Here is a 14816-nt window from a genome sequence, read left to right on the forward strand (position 1 = left end):
TGTCTGGCTATATCATCACAGTGGTATTATACACAGAAACATCATGAGAGATTCCAAGTTATCATTAATTTTAAAACCACTGCTTATATTTATTTTTATTTATAACATTTGTGGGGTTTTTTATTTGTGCAGGTTGTCTGGATTTCAGCTGCCATCATCTATTGTGAGCACAGGATCTATCCTCACACTTTGTTTCACCACAGACTTTGCTGTGAGTGCTCAAGGTTTCAAGGCTATCTACGAAGGTAAGATCTGCCTGTTTTTATCCTTGAAAGTTACTTGGAGAGTTATTGCAGGACCTCATTTTGAAATGGGTTTGTTTTGAACTGTTGGTTTGACCTTAGTGTCCCCTGTTGAGACCTTGAATCCAAAACTACAAATATACTGTGACTTTTCTGTATTCCAGCATGTCATTCATGGACGTAGTCTTTATTTTAAAATTGTGCATACAATCAATGGTGAAATTGAGTGTTTGAATCCATACTGGTTTGAGATGATGGTTCCAAAAATGGGTCCTGAATTATATACATTTTAAAAATTTGATTTTTTTTCTTCAACAATTACTTCTGAAAAAATTCTTTAAATGCTGGATGTGGGATATAAAATAAATGGTCTGGATACTAATTTGATCTTGAGAATTAGTATGAGAATCTTTGCTTATGGATAAAATGCTCACATTTAGAAACTGAATGGCTTTGATATTTGGAAAAAAAATGAGACAAATAACAAAGGAGTCAATGTGAAAGATGATAAATAAGTTTAAGAATTCTGCATTTGTAGACAAGGTAGGGCAAGAACTTCATGTCTGCCATTATCTACTATGTACTTAAGTTTTAGGCTCTGTGGAATATAGTAAATCACTTATAATACTGAGTTGAATTATTAATTTTTTGTGTAAATACTTCTACATAGTTAAAGTTGTGACAAGCTTGGTTTTGGACCCCTTTCTCCTAATCCAATTTTACAAATATGAAGCCAGGCTTCCTGCAATTTAACAAGTTTAGACTTCTGACAGAGGAATTTATTTCAGAAATATTTGGGACAATAAGTTATTTATCAGCTACTACAGTATGAAAAGTCTGATTTTTTTTTTTTTTTTCACCTTTGCTTTGTGTGAAACATAGCTCAGAAATGGCTTGGCTTTAGGACTTTGGCCTTGGTCTATTCTTTCCAAGTGTGGTGGGATAATTTTAGTTATTCACAATTGATAGTTTTTTTTGTTTTCAAATGTGCCTAAATCCTGTTAATTTAGGTTTATAAGTTACTTAGACGTTTTTGAAAATTTTACATAATTCTTATTCAAAAGTTTGATAACCCTGGAGCATTTATTCTGTGCATTTATGGTGGACTTCATTATATTACTAGTCAATAGGTAATATATTCACTCTCTCTCCTAGACTAGTACATACCTTTCCCATATTAATTAGACACCTTGTGATTAATTCTGGGTGGAATTTTCAAAAGTGTTATCTAAGGTTTTGTTGCTGTGACAGTGTACTGTCTGAGCAATAGCTTGAAGTCTTCAGTTTTGTTTCAGATGTCCAGCTGTGGTTACTCTATTGATAGCTGGGGGATACTAGAATGAATTTAATTTGGTGTTTGCGTCCTGCGAGTTGAATTAGAGGCCTAGTCTACACTAAATTTCTTTTAGCTAAAATTAATCCCTGGTGCAGTTTTGTTGGTAACTGGGGGCACTAGTGTAAATAAGGTACTATCAATCATCAGCACTTTAATCACCATTTTACCTAGGCTATCTCTAAACTGGATTAGATGATCCAGCCACCTTTCTACACTAGCATTCCCCACATGGATCTCACTAGTACAGCTGTACCAGTATTAATCATAGTAAGAAATTTTAGAGGGTAGAAGACTAGACACATCCTTATGGCCCATGTCAGGAACTTTTCTATGGGAGTCAAATAAAAACTTAAAAAATAGGAGCTATGCCATGGTTGCCTCAGCTGCAAGTAGATCTTTGAATATCTCCCCATCCAGTAGCTGCACATGAGATCCTATCTCATCCTTGCATGAAAACTATGCTCTCTGCTTTTCCTGTTGAGACATAATAGACTATTCAAAGGAACTTCTCTTGATTGTCTGCAAGGAAAAGATACACAGAGCCCTAGGCTGTAATATAATTATACTACTTGCTGGCCTATTTTCTTTTAAAACCCTGGTAGGAAAGGATGTAATTAACACTGACCTAGATGGCGCCACTCACTGGTTAAACAAAATTATAGTCTTTTAAATTTATTGCTGTAAAAAATGGGACGGTTCATGAGGTCTGCACTACTGCTTAAGTCGGGGTGGGCAAACTTTTTGAGCAGAGGGCCACATCTGGGTGGGGAAATTTGTATGCAGGGCCGGGTCAGGAGGTTGGGGTGTGGGAGAGAGTGCGGGGTGTGGGAGGGGGTGCGGTGTTCAACAAGAGGCTCAGGACAAGGGATTGGGGCAGAGGAGGGGTGCAGGGTGTATGAGGAGGTTCAGGGCAGGGGTGCGGCTGCGGGAGGGGACTCAGGACGGGGTTTGGGTGCAGGAGGGGTGCGGGGTGCCACAGGGGACTCAGGGCAGGAGGTAGGGGTGCAGGGTGTGGCAGGGAGCTGGGGTGCACAGGGATGCAGGGTGCAGCAGGGGGCACAGGGCAGGGAGTTGGGGTGCAGGAGGCATGTGGCGTTTACGAGGGGGCTCAGGCAGGGAGTTGGGATGGAGGAGGGGTGCAAGGTGTGGCAGGGGATGGGGTGCAGGGTGCAGCAGGGGGCTCAGGGCAGGGGGGTTGCGGTGCAGAAAGGGTGCGGGGTGCACAAGGGGGCTCAGGGCAGGGGGTTGGGTGCAGGGGGGGTGCGGGGTGCAGGCGGGGGGGTCAGGGCAGGGGGTGGGGGGTCGGGGTGCAGGCGGGGTTCGGGCTCCTGCCCAGTGCCGCTTACCTAAAGCTGCTCCGCGGTGGCAGCGGCGCGCACCGGGGCTAGGGCAGGATCCCTGCCTGCCTGCCCTGGCCGCATGCCGTGTCATTCCAGGAAGCGCTGCAGCCCCTGGGGGAGGGCGAGCAGAGGGCTCTGCATGCGCTGCCCTTGCCCCGCCTCCAGGTACCTCCCCCAAAGCTCCCATTGGCCGTGGTTCCCCATTCCTGGCAAATGGGAGCTGCAGGGGGCGGTGCCTGGAGGCGGGGCAATGCACAGAGCCCTCTGCCCCCTCCGCCTCCCCACCTGGGGATGCAGGGAAGTGGTGCCGACCGCTTCTGAAAGCGGCATGGGGCCCGCAGCACCACAGGGGGCAATCCCACGGGCTGGATCCAAAGTCCTCAGGGGCCAGATTCGACCCGCGGGCCGTAGTTTGCCCACCCCTGGCTTAAGTCAATCTAATTTACGTTGCTCAGGGGTGTGAAAAATCTCCCCCTCCCTCCCAAGCAATGCAGGTTTCACGCTGTCCACACCGGCACTACGTCAGCAGGAGAGTGCCTCCTGCCAACATAGCTTCTGCTTCTCGCTGAGGTGGAGTAATTATACCAATGGGAGAGCGCTCTCCTGTTAGCATAGCGTGTCTTCACCAGACGTTCCACAGCAGTGCAGCTGCATGGGTGCAGCTGCACTGATGTAACGCTGTAGTGTAGATGTGCCCTCAGACAAAGTGATGATTGCCACTCTCCAGTGTAAAAAGGTGCAAAGTGTATAAGTCACAAGAAACCTATATAGCAATAGCTAGGGAGAAGATTTATCAACAATTACGAGTTTTGTGGATTTCCCTGGGAGGTCTGACAGTTCCTAACTCAGGCTAGACAGATTGATAAACTTGGCATTTAGGCTCCTGAGAGTGGCAACAGGGGCTTCTTCGCAGCATATTTAGGGCACTCCTTTATACATCATACATTGGGAGTAAGTTCTTCCTTATTAATTGAATATTGGTCAGTCAGCAACAACATTCAAAGGGAGAAATTCATCAGTAGAGAATAGATGTGTCCTGAATAATACTAAGGTAACAAACAGGTTTTCAAAGAACTCTGGAGCCAGAAAAAATGGGCTTTTCATCAGTGGAGTTATTCCAGATTAATGCTGTTGACCTGTCCCTTGTTTCATGGCTGCAGATGAAGAGGAAGGTTCTGAAGAATTCAAATATCAGGAGCAGTGAAGTAGAAGGGTGGAATAATTTATTTTCATGAACTTTCCACATTCTGGGAAGTTGCACAGTGTGCAACTGCAAAGCTAGCATTTCCCCCCACTTTCATTTGAATAAGAAATTTAATCTGAATTAGCCCCTAAGTGTTACACTCATACAATTAAAATATCAAATCAGTTTACAATAGATTGATTAAGCTATAGTTCCTTAAATAATAAAACTGTCTTTAAACTAAGCTTGTAAAATATTTATCATATGGAAGAGCTAGCGTATTTTGGTAACACTGGTTCAGATGTCATGTCAGTTTTGCATTACTGTAGCTCAATTCAACAAGATTTTCTACTACACTAGTTTTCACTTTGCACAACAGAGGGGATGCTGACAGGGAGCAGGTTGCTTCTTCTTAATTCTGTGTCTGGGTGCTACCATACTTGTGCCAGATGGCAGTGGTCACAATGGGATCATCATCCATGAGGTAACAGTTGCTGAGTGCAGCCTACTCCAGCCATACCTCCGTCTCACCTCTCTCCTCCTTTGCACCCTTCACACTTCTGAGCAAGAGAGGGGGACACATGAGCCATCTATACTTACCCTATACCAACTGAGGACTTTGCACACTGAATCCTCAGGGGAAAGAAAATGCCAGTTTCTTTCCCCTCCTGGGCCAGAAGGCCTAGATTCTGGGCTATTGATTTTACTGCCTTTACTCATAATTTTCACTAGTGAGTATAGGAAGTAAAGCGATAATCAGGCCTACTGAATGCTGTAGGTTGCTATGAATGTTAGTGATGTTATTAATATTAAATAGCAGAGCTCATAGTCCAAGTATTCATATTTATGAGATTTGCCTGCTGCCACCTAGACTCCTCGGGAACATGAAATGTTGCTTCTCATGAGTCTATCCCACTGAGCAAAAATGGTACTTAAAATAAATCTGACTTTCCTGCAGTAAGCTGGCAAAAGTCATCTAGGATTGTGAATAAAGAGATCTGAGTGGTCATGTAGCCAGAATTCAGTTGTTGTTTTCTGCTAAGAACAAAACTTGCTTCAGCTCAACAGATTGCAAGGTTACATATTTATTTAAAACTAGATTATTTGACACCAGAATTCTTTTTTCTATATAGACTCAGAGACTTTAAGGTCAGAAGGGACCATTATGATCATCTAGTCTGACCTCCCGCATGATGCAGGCCACAAAAGCTGACCCACCCACTCCTGGAATAATTCTCTCCCTTGACTCAGCTGTTGAAGTCCCCAAATCATGATTTAAAGACTTCAAGTCGCAGAGAATCCTCCAGCAAGCGATCCCTGCCTAGCAAGCGACTCCTGCCCCATGCTGCGGAGGAAGGCGAAAAACCTCCAGGGCCTCTGTCAATCTACCCTGGAGGAAAATTCCTTCCCAACCCCAAATATGGCGATCAGCTGAACCCCGAGCATGCAGGCAAGATTCTCCAGCCAGACCCTCTGGAAAAAGTTCTCTGTAGTAACTTTTAATATCCCATCATTGACCATTGTTACTAATTACCAGCGATGGCACGTTATTGACCTATTGACTAAAATCACGTTATCCCATCAAACCATCCCCTCCATAAACTTATCAAGCTTAATCTTATATATTTTTGAATATCAGTAACTATCAGTAACTATGGTAATCTTGCATTGAGCACTTGAGCACTCTTGTTGCAGACAGTATTATGGACTAGTTGTTATTTGCCAGAATTATTGTTGAAGTAGAGGAAGTTCACATCAGATGAATGGGTATATATATATGCAAAAGTCTGTGAAATTTAAGAAATAGTAATTTGCAGAATTTTTTTGTAAATTATTCAAGCAAAACTATAAAAAACTCCATGAATTATACATATGTTGGCTGGCATTTTACCATTTACACTACTGGAGTTTAAGGTCATAAATTGAATCCAAGACCTTACCTCAAATCTAGGAAATGGAATTTTCATCGGGGAAGTTTCTATCTAGCATTATTCCTATTGATTGTTATTTTATAGAAAGAGAAAAGTTGCAGTGTTCTGTAATACATAGGATACTGGACTGGGAATCAAGTGACCCGAGTTATATTCCCAGCCCTGCTAGTGAATTGCTGAGTGACTTTCGATAAGTCATTTAACCTCTTTTACTCAATTTTCTTTCATTAAAGTGGGGACAACAATTCTTACTCATATTTTGCAAAGCAGTTTGAGAACTACAGGTAGAAGCACAAAAATGCTGTTCTTATTATACAATATTTTATTTTTCATAATAATATCATTTTATTATAAAATATTATTCAAAAGGAAAAAAAGCAAAAACATATTAACACTTCCCCATACATAGAGTACAACTACAGAAAGTTGAAAAGAATTTAATGGTATTCACACCTGAAATGATACCGGAACAATATACAGATTAATATTTCATTCTGTAATGCTTTCTGTAGGGTGACCAGATGTCCCGATTTTATAGGGACAGTCCCGATTTTTGGGTCTTTTTCTTATATAGACTCCTATTACCCCCCACGCCCTGTCCTGATTTTTCAAATTTGCTGTCTGGTCACCCTAGCTTTCTGTAACGGGATAGTCTAATAAACAACTGTCCTAGTAGTTAGGCAGTGGCCTTACAGTTTCTGCCAGTCTAATCACCCTTGAGGAGGACTCAGCCAAGTTGTATGCAGTGGACCTCAATCCCTCCTGAATGCTTAATGCTGGGAGTTCTGCTGCTACAGAGGAGCAGGGAGGCAAGGTAGAAGACCTGGGCCCCATTCTCTCCACAGTGTTTCATCCCAGGACCCTTATGGGTTTTTTCAAAGTGTCCAGAGCAGTTATCAATCTTCCCCTAAGTCACTAACTACCAGACTGGAGCTCCAATGTTTGGTGTGTGGTCACTGTTTAGAGGACACCCTAACAGTCCATCTGGAATGTCTACACTGCAATAGAAAGCTTGTGGCACTGACTCTCAGAGCCCAAGTGAGCTGACCCAGGCCAGCCATGGCCATGCTACTAGTCTTTTATTGCAGTGTAGACGTACTCTTAATGTCCTGTCAAAGCAGTCTCTGTTAAGGCTTTCAGGTCCCCAAGGGGGAAATCGAGATCCCCACTGCTAGAGGAGCCTTAATAAGGTGTACACACTCCTATCACAGCTCCTAGTATCAGCCTTGCGTCCTGGTGCATCCTGCAACTCCTTCCCCACTTTCCCTGGCCCACCAGTGTTCTTTTAAACTATTTCTCCACCATGAGCATGTCCTGTACCTGTTCAGGGGTGGGGCCTCTCTGGACCTGTATTGCTCTATTCCCTAAGGCCTTGGTTCAATATGGGGTCTGTAAACCTCATCACGCTTTCCAGTGACATGGCACACCATGAGTCTACTAATCTGAGAATTCCCTGCCATGCATTTGTTCAGAATACCCAATGTATGTTCTGTACACAAAATGCATCAAGAAAGAAAAAAATTAATTTTAAGTTCTCTGTTCCTTATCATTTGTAAGATGAAATGATCATGTTACTTTATCTTACATTATGCTACATTGTTTACTGCCACTAAATAGCAAACATCAGAAGCTAAAATGAGCTAGGGATTTTTAACCTACCTCAGTTGAAATTCCAAATGTATTTTGTCATGTAGAAATGTTAAATGCTTAAAAACAAAACAAAAACAAAATAAAATGCACAAAAAAAAGCCAGGAATACTCGATTGGGCATGTGCTCATATCTCCTCTTGACCACCACCTTGCCATAGTGTATTTTCTTTGACATCATGAGAGCTTGTGCAAACCCTGTCCCTCTTTCCACTCCCCTGAGGGCACCGTTGTTTTGAGCTCTAACAGTTTTCTGCTCATGTGAATCATTAACATTTTATAAAAGAGGTCACCTTATTTCCTCGTACGTACTTTCCCTAGAGCGTCTTCAAATGAATAAATAAATAAATCCTTTCAGCATTAACAGCAGTAGACGGTGGTCCAGTTTCAAGGTAATGTCTTTGAAGAATTATCTGTCTTCACCTGTTACCCCCACATTCCCACTGCTGAGTCCCTATATTTCATTTTTTTTTCTTTTTTTTCTATGATTCAATACTCCAGTCTCACTAGGGACTGTACGGGGCCAGGAATGTTCCTTTTTCCTTAAATGTACTCAGTGGGCCCTCACAAGCATCAAAAAGATTTGTTTCCTTTGGAGATCATATGGGGTTTGTTTGTTTGTTTGGACTTCACATGACCCCACTGAGAGGAGACCAGAAGCTTGAATGCCAATATGACTATCATGTTTGCCATTGCATTCATTGGTAGACTTACTAGGTCTGCAAGTTGTAAGCCTAACTACGGGAAAGCAAATAACTGATGTGCTTGTCATGGGACTAAGCAGGTTGAGTTGTGTATACTCAAAACGTTGAACCAAGTTTAGCTGATTAGTGTTGTACAGGGACAAGGTCATGTTAGCATCTTTGACTTACTGGGCCCATTTATTCCCTCAAAATTAACACAATAGATGGACTGTACATTTGGTCACTCTTTCCTGTGGACACCCTTTCCAAGTGACACGGCTGCACCTGCACCTCTCTCAAGAGTAGAACCCCACAGTTCATGCTATTGTTGACTGGATTGCCTGGTGATAGCACCCATGTTTAGCAAGCATATTACCTCCAGCTGACACACTGGATTTAGCCACTGGTAAGGAATCCTCTCTGGGAGCTCTGACTCAAAATTAAATGCAGGTACAGAAAAGAGCTTGTCCAAAATAGAGTATGATGTATTTGTCCATAGGACTATCACAAGCAGAAAGAACTGGGTTAAAATAACAAAAGCTTAAATGCATACTGTCTTATCTAAATTTAGCCTTTTTTGCCAGTTTAAGCAGGTTCCATTTAACCCAGGTTCCCCTCTGCAACTGCTGCCTCCCAGTCGGTCTGTACCCAGTCAATTTCAATCTCTCTCTTTCTCTCTGCCCTTAAGTCACAGGTAGTCTTTCTATCCATTCCAAAGTCTCTTTGCTCAGAGTTCCCATCCAAAGATCTCCAGGGGTTTTGAGCATGGCAACTGAACCTGACCGGACTGGGTATGCATTTCTCTAGAGGGTGTCAGAGGTAATCTTTCCACATTACACTTCTGGTATTGTCCATATGAGCATCAAACAACTGATTTTTGTCTACATTCAATCCTTGCAGGATTGAATGGACCAGATCAGTTGCTCTTCTGTCCCTTATTACCTTTTAGCCAGCTCATGGATGTATATGCATATATAGTTATAAAAATTAAGACAGGTAGTTCCCATATTCTTCAGTGAGTCTCCAGCAGACAGTAAAATGTGGCTCTAGTCTTCCCCTTTCAAAGGGGAAACTCTGCCTTTTTTAGGTTTCTTCTTATACATGTGTAGAATCAAAATCAATACCAACACTGTAGTTAAAAAAAAATTACAGGTATTTTTAATAAATATTGTCTGGAGCTGCATACCTTAGCTTAGACTGTCATTGATTGTTAGTGTATTTGACAATAGCATCTAGTGGCAATGGACCAGATCAGTTGCTCTTCTGTGTTTCATTAAATATTTGTCTCATGTACTATTCTGATAGTCTGTTTGATGTTCTTTTCAAACTGGGTTCTTCATTAAATCTTTAAACCATGAATATATTTTTGAGTTTCCTTTTTAATGAATGTAAAGCTTGAAATAAGATCCTTTTAGGCTGAACTTTATAGATGTATTGCTTTTTGGTACAGAAATAATTGCTTTCTTGAAATGAGTTTGGATACAATTGTCCCTTGTTAACAAACTTTATTAATATGCAAAGTTACAGAACAGTCCTTATGTTAAAAAAAAAAAAAAAGTTTGTCAGACATGCTCCTGTCCTATTTAGAATGAAATGGAAAAAATTCATAATCATGAAGTGAAAAACAGAAGTGGTGGTTTGGTGGCCACAGTATAATGTTGTATGTTAGCAGGCAAGATGTCAAGATTTGGGGTTAGGAGAACAGTGGCAGTGATGTTTCTTTGTTCTATCTGTTAGCTAATCTGGTGTAGTAATGCTTTAGGCTCCAAGAGAGCTCACTTCAGCCCTGACACCCAGAGCAATGTTTTGGAATGAAACTTGTACAGAATAGTGGAGGACTTAGTAAAATGAAAATTGAAGCCTTCATGAAAGTACAGATGCCCTGTGACCCCTCCCCCCCATTCTCCCTCTTTGTTCTCTAAATTTTATGAACAGGTTGAATAGTCCCTTGTTGGAAAGACCTCAGTTTATAGGGAACTCAGTTTGGAGATCCGAGCAAGAAACAGTCATTGCGTGGATTTGAGAGGGAGAAGATGGAAAACAAAAATGCATTGTAGAAATTTATTAACTTGTACAGCTCCTATAATGACTGGAATTAAGAATGTTTTAAGTTACCATTAAAATATGCAACAGTGCCCAATCACAACTGACTCAGACATCCCACAGCTATTCCATTCCCATGGAAAATTTGCCAGTCCTGAAATATCAATACAAAATAAACTGACATTCAGTCTAGTGCCTGATTGCTGGAGGGGAAGCCTTCCAGTTACCTGAAGCTTGTCAAACTAGGACTTAGGAACTGGGTTGGGCAGTTCAGGAAAACAAATTCCAAAGACAGGACCTTCTTGACAAAGTCCTCTATCCCCAGTCCAGGAAAACAGATATACCCTCACAGAACTCATCAGTTGTGATTGGGCATACAAAAGTAGAATTCTTCTCCCTAAATCAGAAAAATATAAAATACAATGTGGGGAATTTTTTTTTAAAAAATGTACTTGCCTTCCAATAAGAAAAATATTTTCGTTTTTGGTGACCCCATTAAAACTGAGTCATAACCCACTTTGGGGTCCTGACCCACAGTTTGAGAAACGCTGTCCTATGGTCTTGGGGAGCCCTGAGCTCCTGAGGCAAGCAGGGAAGAACAATCTCTCTTTCCCTTTCTCTGTTTGCTTCCCCGCTCTTTCTTCCTTCCTATATACCATCTGCCTAATGGATTAATTAGCCTTCCAGCTCTCCTCCACCCACCATTTAGTTACAGCTCTTCTTAACAAGGTATGTTCTTCAGTGTTTAACTGGAGCTGGAGTGACCAGAGTGCTGGCTCAACTTTTGTTGTCCAGCACTCTGTCACACTCAAGCAAACTAAGGCAATGATTTCCAGTCCTTATGGCCCAGTAGTCCTATTGACCTCAGGGCTTGTTTACACTTAAAACGCTGCAGTGGCATAGATGAGCTGCTACGGCATAGCTGAGCTGCTACAGCATTTTAAGTGTAGACACCTCCTATGCCGATGGGAAGGATTCTCTCATCTGTGTAGGTAATTCAGCTCCCCAAGAGGCGGTACCTAGATCAACTGAAGAATTCTTTCTTTGACCTAGCGCTATCTACATGGGGATTTAGATTGGATTACCTACACCACACCAGTCAGAGCTGTGGATTTTTCACACCCCTGAGTGACATATTTATGCCACCCTAATTAGCTATTATAGACCAGGCCTCAGAAATAGATCTCTATTCTAGCACCCCTGGTTAGAGGGGTAAATTTCAGTTATGCCAGTTTCATGTTCTTTCTTGTGTGTGCGTGTGTGTGCGTTACCCTCTTTTCTCTGTTTTCTTTATAATGCTTAAATCCTTCCACTTGAACCTCATTTCTTGGGGGTTTTCTTTCTTTTTTTTTTTTTTTGTATGTGTGCTACTATTAAAATATCTCCTTTTCTTAACATTTTCCGCAACTGTTTGCCAGAAAACAAACAAACGAATCAAGACAAAACCATTACTGTTCTTTTTAAAAAACAAACAAACAAAAAAACTTGAGAACTTGTGGCCACACTAGGAATGTGCACTTTGAGAGGACTATTTCTCACTCTTAACATATTGTGAATACATAGCTCCCATCACTACATTTAAGGATCTCAAAGCACTTTGCAAAACATCTAAGCTTCATGACAACCTCTGACTGAACAGAGATGACATTCTTGGTGGTTCAAGTTCATAGGCAATTCAGGTTTTTTTTTTTAATTAATTTCTCCTAGGTTTGCATCCATGGAGTTTCACTTTGAATGAAACTGAAAAACAGTCATCCAAAAAAAATTTGGATTTGCATGATTTCCATCCAAATCATAAGAGGGTAGAGGTTAAAGAAAGCTCTTCAATGCTGTTCTGTGGTCTGGTCAACTCTAATGCTCCAGTAGGCCTCTTATATATAGCTTTCCTTTTCTGTTTTCTGGTATGTGGAGACTTGAGAAACCAGTTCTCTGCCAGTGTCATAAGTGGATGGCTCTTTCCAAGCTTCTCAATGGCAATCGACTGACCTGATTCCCCACCTGCCATCAGTCAATAACTGGAAAGTTAAACGCAGCTCGTTTTTCCCAGATACCTTCAGGAAAGTCTGCTGCAAATCTCACCTGGCCATCACAGAATGCACCACTTTAACGGAAATTCCAAGATGAAATATGGCCTAGGTTTATCCCTATGACTGTTCTAACCAACCTCAGTTCAGAGTCTGGTATTGAAACCTGAGACCAGGTAACTTTCACCTGGTTGCACATTTCATAAGGAAAGCTTCTCATTGCTCTGCTTGGCAGGTAGGAGATAAAGACATTATTATTGTTCACAATTTTGTAATGAAACTCAGAGAGGGTAAGTGTCTTCTCCATGGCCAACACAGTGAGTTGGTGATAGAACCTGATTCCTAGTTCTCTCTCCCATTGTTAGTGTCTTCTGCTCTGAAAACTCAGCAACATCTTTTCAACCTTAACAAAATATGTTCTCAACCAGTGTAGAGCTGTTATTAATAACCATTGCATTTTGTTAGGAAATTTCTCTGAATTTAAATTAAAAGTTTTTGCCCAACATTGGCTTTTATTATGAAAACCCCAAATAACACTCAGAACCACTGTTCACAAACAGCTTGTTACTTCAGTGGGATAGGGGACTCAGCATACTTTTTCAGTGGAGTAGTTGCATCCATGACTAAAGTTCTGTGGATTTAGCAGGCAGTTGGGTAGAGCTTTATCTTTATTCAGGTGCAGTACTTAACATACCCCCTTTAGTTCACCAATCAGCCAATCTTTCATGTATATATCTAACGTATCATATATCTATAGATATAGATATATTCACACACTGTGCTTTTCATCTTTTCATGTCCTTCTGGTCCCTTAATAGTTCTTGCTCTTCTCTGAATTACCTTCAATTTACTACATCTTTTTGATACTGAGGTTTCCTGTATTTACATAATGTTGCATGGTTTTTCTTGTTTAATTAGGCTAATAATAACTATGGAATTCTACAATTAAAAATATGCATCAAAACAGGAATGACTAAATGACTGAAGCTTTGAGCTATTTGTTTTATCAATTTAAAAGGACTTAAGTCAAAAGAGTAAAAAACCTCGTTAGCTGTTACTGTACAATTAATACATAATTAGAAGCTAGTTATTTTACCCATTACTAGTTGCTAGTTAAAGATGCATTAATGTTGATACACTTAGTGTGGATACTATATTTTATAATCTCCTAATCCTCAAACTGAGTGCATTAGTCTTCCAAATGATCATATAATCATCCTGGGCCAGGATGTGATCCCCTTATTTGCATGGGTGAGCAGATATTCTCCTCATTCCCATTAACTTCATTGGGCCTACATGTGTAAGTAACTATTTGCTAATGAGTATAAACTATTTACAATCTGACCTAATGTATGTCTTCTCATCCTTTATTTCCTCCCCCCCCGACACACACACACACATATATCCCTTTCATGTACTCAGTCTCCTCCTGTTTGTTCTCATCCTAAGGCCAAATCTTGGAAACATTTACTACACTCATTACACTACTCTGCACTATGGGCCTGATCCAAAGTCAATTGCAGGCAAAAGAAAGATTGGCTTCATTGGGTTTTGGAATCAATTCTGTTTTTGATAGTGAGCATATGCAGATACATGCCTTATATGAAGATACACAACTTCATGTACATGATAAAGATTCAGTCCCTGTCCCAGGGATTTTATCTGTTTTGCAGAGCCCATGAGCACGCGTGCATTACATAAGTAATAGATAATTGAAGTCCATAGTGGTTCTTCACAGGAAAATAGCCTCCCAAGATGACACAAGTTGATAATTACATACTATTTTAATTTAAATAATCCAAAAAAAAGTTTTGAAATCACTAAATCCATATATTGTTTCAATCTCTCAAAGGAAAATTAAAATATATATGTTTAGTGCACGTCCTGTTTAATGCCATATCACTTCTCATCTATAATTGTTAAATTGTGTGGAAGTGATTGTGCAGCTCAGGCTGTTGTGCAGAAAATGTCTGCTGTGGCCTGACAAAGAGGTAGCGTGTAAAAGGTTGGAGATCTTGGCTCTATTCCTAGTTCATTCAGCTGACAATTGAGCTGGGCCAGGGAAAGAAATTCAGCCAAGTAGATGGATGCTTTCTATAGAAAGCTGATCAAGGTTAGGCAACTGTTCATGTAATGAGTCTCTTTTATTTACCGCCTCTGAATCTTCCCACCTGATTCAGGAGGATATGAAACTGGGATTAGGTTGAACACTTTTTGGGAATTACCAGAGAACTTCAGATATTAACTGCCCTTTGCACCCACGAATGACAATTGCCTGGTCCTTGCTACCAAAACCATTTTAAATGCACTAATGTATTAAGATTACTTTACTTTTCATCAGGGCCGGCTCCAGGCACCAGCTTGGCAAGCTGGTGCATGGGGCGGCC

General features: G+C 41.0%; 1 protein-coding gene across 1 annotated transcript in view; it reads left to right on the top strand.

Annotated features, from left to right (window-relative positions):
• Positions 1–14816, top strand: part of LOC117875514 (CUB and sushi domain-containing protein 1-like) — a 1845931-nt gene that overhangs the window by 481404 nt on the left and 1349711 nt on the right. The window contains exon 3 of the mRNA XM_034766897.1: positions 133–245. Coding sequence (XP_034622788.1) covers positions 133–245 — 113 coding nt within the window. The remainder of the gene's footprint in view (positions 1–132; positions 246–14816) is intronic.

Source organism: Trachemys scripta, chromosome 3 (assembly GCF_013100865.1).
Source record: "Trachemys scripta elegans isolate TJP31775 chromosome 3, CAS_Tse_1.0, whole genome shotgun sequence".
Lineage (NCBI taxonomy): Eukaryota > Metazoa > Chordata > Testudines > Emydidae > Trachemys > Trachemys scripta.